The 7,375-nt window shown below is 32.9% G+C and overlaps 1 protein-coding gene across 1 annotated transcript in view; it reads left to right on the top strand.

Annotated features, from left to right (window-relative positions):
• The first annotated feature begins 5,667 nt into the window (after positions 1-5,667).
• LOC143232806 (uncharacterized) overlaps positions 5,668-7,375 on the top strand; it is a 5,748-nt gene continuing 4,040 nt past the window's right edge. The window contains exon 1 of the mRNA XM_076468707.1: positions 5,668-5,685. Within this exon, the coding sequence (XP_076324822.1) occupies positions 5,668-5,685 (18 nt within the window). The remainder of the gene's footprint in view (positions 5,686-7,375) is intronic.

Consider the following 7,375-nt stretch of genomic DNA (forward strand, 5'->3'; position numbering starts at 1 on the left):
GGTTTGCTTTTATAAAATTTTGGTTATAAATAATACATGCTAATTTTTTATGTGAGAGACTGTGGGTTACAGCCACAATTGCTTTTGACACACTGATTTTCATTTCATTCTATATACAGTATTACCCTATCTTTTCAAGCCATAAACAAAACACATTCAAATTGAACTAAATACGGTGCATGTTTTAAAAAAAGGATTTTAGGATACAAGCTACAATGTGGGATTAAAAAATGTATCCTTGGTTTTGGAGGTGACTGGTGAAGTAGGAACCACAATGCAGTGGGGATACACTGTTTTCAACCTTAACTTCCAATTTGCTAGTCTTGCATAAGATTAGAAATCAGGAGAGTGAGATGTGGGTGTTCGAGCCCATAAGTCCTACAAGATCTTAAATTTATTTGAAGAAAGTGTCTACTCTCAACTGTTTCATTTTTTTTAATGGGTTTTCTCATGCAGTTGAAAGAGAACACCATTTGCGATTCTATTACAGATTTTAGATCAATTTCATCAGTTTATGTTTAAACAGTCTTGGGAAATTTCATAAAACTTTTCAGGTTCACAGAATCATCTGCACCAATCTTCTCAATCAAAGTTTAGATTTTATTAGAATCATCATAACAAATAACTTCTTTACAATCTCTTCCATTATCAAGAATAAATCCACAGTTTCAAAAGCACTTTATTACACATTCATCTTTTATGTATTTGATTGAATGACATGAAAATGCAATTGCTTCTAACACGTTAATTTTCATGGTCATCTCAGATGCTCCCTTACAGACGTCCATGTTTGCAATAATATGCTGAAGGATCAATATTCTGTATTTCAATTTTATAATCTGTATAATTCCATAATCTAGTGGCTGTAGAACTGATGTTGTACAAGGAGATAGAAAGATTAAGCAAACATTTAAAAGTTAAACTTTTGGGTGACAAATTGCATTATCTAGGAAATGTAGAATATTCCTATTTTCTTGTTCCATTCTCTTGTTTAATTTGTTTAAAATTTCTGAAATATAGCACTTGTCATCCACGCTTTATTATTTGCTTTCCATTTCACAGGAAGTTGATTCTTCCTTAAATTTTGAAACAGTGCAGTTTTTCACTTTTACCTGTTACCCATGGGTTGTCTAGTTTTTATCAGCAAATGCAACCAAAAGTGAAGTCAATCATTTATTTAAATAGTGACCTCTGGAATAATGATGGCATTAAAAAATGAACAGAATGTATTTAACCAATATTTACTGTAACAAAATGTCTGAGAATATATTAATATTTAAGCAAATTATTAGTTTAACAATAATTTATTTATAGTTAAAGAAAATATTAATCAAAAAATATATTTCTGCCTTACTCAGGTTCTAATCCAACTTGTCGATAGATGAGGCAGGTGAAAGATAGTTTTACATCCATGTTATGCAAATTCCATCATTTAGAGGGCCTTTTATTACAGAAATCTAAAGATAATGCTGCAAAATTTTGATATTTCCTGCTTGGACAGGTTTCAACCTCTTTCAATTTCTGGCTTAAACAGGTTTTACTGTATTAATTTCAAAACATTATTTTTCTCATGTCAAAATGACATTGTAATAACAAAGTTAAAATAACTTCAGAATTCATGCTATAATGAATAATAAATATAATTGGTTTAAAAATGAATCTCCAAAAGTATGTTTCTCAGTGAGAAGAATGAAACTGTTTACAACCAGTAAAGAAATATTCAGTTTGATGTCGCTTGGTGTAAGATGAAGATGAGGTTCTACATCGAAAATAAGATTCCTTTTTAAGTTTTGACATTAACCAGCACAGATATCCCAACTCACGTTTATACACAGTATAGTAGGAAATGATAAAAGACACCTAATTACCTTCTCTGATAAGGTTGGATACTGTGCATTAATGTGCAAGTAAAATAATGTGACTTTTGTTCAACACAAAATTTCACTTCAAGACACATTCTGAAGTGATTTGCAGAAGCTGTTGTTTGTTTGAAGGTGTCAAGTTATTTGGTAATGTGTGCAAAGTGATGAAAAGTAGTTCCTTATCCACTCACAACTACCATCACATTTGGAAAAATACTTATGAAGATCTTTCATGAAGTCCTTGAAGTGTGTCTTCATTATGTTCAACATTTATTCAGCAAGTGCTTCAGATGAGTTCATAGCCACGTGAATAAAAAATGGAAAAGATTCCAGTTCACTACAACCAAATGTGTACCCCATAGCTCCAGTTTTGCAATCATTGCATTAACTTTGTCTTGCATGTAGAATACTGATATAAGCTTGCCTTGGAATGATGTAGTTAGGTTGTTGAAATGAGCATATATCTATTGTTTAGCTGACCTTGCTTCCCATCATCACTTCTTTGGCAACAGGTTTGATTGGCATCTCTCCTATTACTTCAATAGCTCTGGCATTTACAGTTACATATAATACTATAAAAAAGGTTTCCACACATTTCACACAATCATCCCCTGCCACACTGTGCTTTACTTTCTGGGAGACTGGAATGTCCTTTTCCTTTTCTTTGAAAAATTCAACAGTTTACACATGTTTGTTTCAAAATGATGCTTCAGGTCCCCATACATACGCACATAATGGAATAGACTTTCTCTTATTGCTTGTCCATCAAAATTCAATTTAGAAATAATTTTCATCATATTTACATGATATTTTTGGTTTCTTTGCAGCTGGTACTTTTACAACACTAACAAAGAGTTTTGGTGATTCATTAAATTGGTTCTCATAGCTCTCACCACTTTATCACATTTCCTTCACAATCTTTACCATTACACTTCAGATATCGTGTTTTTAACCAGTAATCTATGATGGCTCAGACACACCATCATTAAACAAAAATCTTAATCCATGTACCACCTAAAATTATCTTGTGTGATACCACACAACGGAGAAGCGGGTGTGGAATCAGCAGGGTTATATCGACTTAAATCATTTAACTGCAGCACTTCAGAAACATGAAAAGTCTCTTGCACATGTCCAGTCTTCCTTGTCGCTTAAAATGTTTGGCAAGCAACGCACAGAGACATTAGTTGACACTCAGCTGAAGGCTGAGATATCTCATCATAATGAGCAAGTGAAAAGAATAGGGAAATATTGAAAAGATTAATTGATGCAGTGTGCTATCTTGCCAAACAAGAGCTTCAGGTCATGAATGACTGAATTCAGGCTTTGTCTAATGTTTTTTCAAAAAGCATATCAAAAATGTTTTAAAAAGCATATCAAAAAGGAAATTGACAGCGCAAGATTTGTTGCAATCATTCTCGATGAGACTTCAGATGTGATGTCCAAGTCACAATTATCAACAGTGTTGCAGTTTGTTTGTAATGGAAAAGTTTTCGAAAGGTTCATTGGTTTCTCTGATGTCAGCTCGGATAGAACTGCTGATGGTCATTTTAGTCATGTTGTTGATATCGCCAAGGAATTTGAGACAGAAAATAAATTGGTCAGGCAGACGTGAGATGGCGCGAGTGTAATGAGTGGTCACATGAATGGATTGCACAAAAAAATGTTGGATAAGTAGCCCTTGGCAATTTTTACTCATTGCTATGCACATGTTTTGAACCTTGGTCTTGCAGCAAGGTCTTTTCAGCTTCAAGGAATGCAGAATTTTTTTCCAAACCTTAAGTGGATTATCGGCATTTTTTTCCAAGTCTTCTAAAAGATTACAGGCTCTGCATGAATATGTAGGCAGAAAATTGCCTTCTGTTGCACCAACGAGATGGAACTTTACCTCTCATTTGACAAATACTGTACAACAAAATAGAGTCCATTTAACTGAATTCTTTACAAACGTTTTTGAAAATCCTGAAAATTGGGATACTGATGCTACTCTCAAATTGCGCATGCTTCTTGATTTTTTTTGGAAGAATTTCAAACAAAGCTGCTTCTTGAGATATTTTCCAACATGTTTTCTTACACTGATACTCTACAACATTCTGCAGAGCAAGTTCTATGACGAATGTATTGTTGCGTAAAGTCCAAGAGGTCTCAAGGCAAATACAATATGACAGAAATAACAAATTTGATGATTTTTGGAAGGCAGCTTCGTCTAATGAAACCAGAAGCACGGAACCTGCATGCAAAAGATCGAAAGGATGCATGTCTGAGAAAGATTATTATCTTCAGCTATACCACAAAATTGCTGATAACACTGTATCGTCAATACTCAAATGGAGTCAAGATTTTCTTCCCTTTTGAAGTTTGACTTTCTTAATCTTTTTTGGCACAAAAACTACGAACAATATAAAATTGTATTCCCAGATAACTTGCTTGAGGCATTACAGCCGGTATGGGTTAATGTTTGATTACGTCCTCAAAAATGAGCTCGCCATTCTATACTCCAGCCCTGAGTTCTCAAAGCTGCAAATTTTTGAATTGGTTGAATTCATTGGCCAAAATGATCTTGCAAATCCCTTCAAAGAGGTTTTTGAAAATGGCAGAGCTGGTATTAACTATACCAAGCAACACGGCTTCAGCTGAACGTTCTTTCTCTTCTTTGAAAGGAATCCACATTTGCTATCGCACCACACAGGGCCAGGAAAGGATGTCAATCCTAAGTTTGTTGTCAATCGAAAAAAATCTCTTGGCAGAATTGAGATAAGAGAGAATCTTCTACGATGATGTCATTGATCAATTTGTTTCACAGACAAGAAGAATTGAGCTGATTTATAAATGAATTAAAGTTTTCTTTCCTTTTATGCTTTGCATTACCTTAATGCATTGTGAGGTTTATAATGGCACTGGGTTTCTTTGCTACACTTTTCCAAATGTCTATAGAATTAAGTTAATTTTAAATGAGCTAGAAAAAATTTACGTTTTTTGCTCATATTTGTATGGAAGCATATTTTCATGTTCAATGTGAAACTTTGCTTACTATAATGTACCTTAGGTAGCAGCCCACCCAACTACAAAACTCACGGTACACCACTGCTATATCTTCAGATTTTAGAAACCTAAAATTGTGCACCGATATACCAAGTGACTTCTGAAGGTGTGCACCTTGAATATTATTTATCCATGCACATATGCATCTGTCCAAGGTGGAAAGTAGCAGGAACCAACAGAGAAAGAAGTGGTTCCTTGTATTAAAAAGAGAAATCACAGACAGACATGTATGTGTGCATGTACATTTTTTAAGGAGGCAAAGTAGAAAAGAAACAACGCAGAAAAGAGACTTTTTCCCTGTATAACAACTTTTAATATATAGAATAGTCAATGCAATGTGTTAATAGCATGTTCCAACAAAAGCTTTTATGTCATGTTGCTTCAGTAGAAATGTTCATGGGTATTATTTTTATGATAAAATGGGTTCAAGATACAATAACATAATTGTTTAGTAAAGGTGGAATATTCTTTTTTGGGGGCCTGGCATGTCCACATGGTTATGGTGATCAATTTGTAATATTAAGGTTGTAGGTTTGAATCTTTTTTACATCAAACATACTTGTCCTTTTAGCCATAGAAGTATTTTCATGTGACTGTCAATCCCACTATTTATTGCTCAAAGAGTAGCCCAAGTGGTGGTGGTGGGTGGTGATCACTAGCTACCTTCCTTTTAGTCTCAAACTGCTAAATTAGGGATGGCTAGTGCAGATAGCTCTTTCATAGCTTTGTATAAAATTCAAGAACCAAACCCTTTTTGGGAACCATGCCATCTTATTATGAGGTGAGGCCTATACCATCCCACCAGCATTGAGAGTCATGTGTTACTCATTCGTTTCTTTTGAGAGGGCCCATGTGCCATGATGCATGGCTAGTCCATCTCTGTTATATTGAGAAAGTCAACCTAATAATCTGAGCATAGCTGGTAGTTTCATTTATATAACAACATCTAATGTATATAAAATGCAGAATGATTTGCCGACAATCATTTCCAACAATGGCTTTTATGTCATGTTGATTAGCAACAGAAGTATAATTTAATATTGCTCTTTTTCTATGTACTGATAATATAAAATGAAACATACAAATAACAAAACTTGAAACCATTTGTTGATTTGTTTAAAGTTTTTTTTATCAAAAATGTTAGTGATATAACAAAGTACTGAAACAATTTAAGTTTAGTGTTGCACAGGGGCAGTCACTCAAGGTTGTTGGTCTTGACCTGCATAGCCCATGCTTTTCTCGGAGCCAGATTTATGATGGATGCACCAGCAGATGGTAAAACAACTAATATATCAACCAACAATGAGATCAAAGCTTGTAATTTCTGTTGTTTATGAATATAAACAAACATTAACATTCCCTTATTCCATCTCATGTTTGAATTGTTTTCTCTAAATATATATAAATATATCCATGTGTAAAGAAATAAAAGCAACAAGCACACTGAATTGAAATTCAGGTTCCTCAAGGAGTAGAATTTCTGCATATTAACAGTGTAATCCATAGGATATTAAAAGTTTAAATATGTTAGTTTGAATGGATTAGAGCATAAAACAAGGCAAGTTTTGAAACGTAATGACTTTGCAAACTTTTCAAATTTGGTTATCAAAAAAACAAGTTAACTACAGATGATTTCTTTTTCCAGATTACTTTAATTTGTCCATTGAAAATCAGGACCGCCTAAAACAAATAATAACACAAGTCTCTCTTTTATATATTTTAATATTCAGCCACCGTGAAGAAATTAAGATGAAAATGGAAAAGGAAATACTTCTGTAGTTAACATGTTTTGAATAATTTATAACTTTTACAATATTTCAGCAGTTTACACCATTTAGGTTGTAATGATTAGTATATATAGAAGCTTTTGTCTCTCTCTATACAGTCGTAACTGATCAGTTCTGTTATTCAGTGAAATTGTATTTGGCTTTAACTAGTTGGAGACAAAAGATAATTTGAAATACTGTTTCTCAGGCACCTGGATAAAACAACCATGTTAAAAAAAACATCTGCACTTACTCAACAATTTTTAAAGCTGTTGGATTTGGATATTTTTCCAGCATTCAGTGTTTACACCATGATTTTTGTTATTATAATCATTAATTTCATTCTTAAGTGAACATAAACATATATTATGAAGGTGTTGAAACCTTACATGATAGCTGTAATTTACTTGATTATATAAAAATCACATTTACTCAGAAATATAAAATATTTACAAATGCATCAGTGTGTTTCCAATTTTTATATGCAGTACAAAATGTCTACCTTTGATAAGTCAATGTATATTTATTTTTAAAGATAATATATATCCATTCTTTATTTATCTTAAATACTTGCTGTTATATTTGATATTTCATGCTGTGGCTCTTTATTTCTTTCGTTTTTACTTTAATATCAAATTTTTAAATATTATTGAAATATAAATTGCAACAAAAATATTTTAACTAGTTGTGTAAAGCATTGAATAT

The sequence above is a fragment of the Tachypleus tridentatus genome, chromosome 1 (assembly GCF_004210375.1).
Source record: "Tachypleus tridentatus isolate NWPU-2018 chromosome 1, ASM421037v1, whole genome shotgun sequence".
Taxonomy (NCBI): Eukaryota; Metazoa; Arthropoda; class Merostomata; order Xiphosura; family Limulidae; genus Tachypleus; species Tachypleus tridentatus.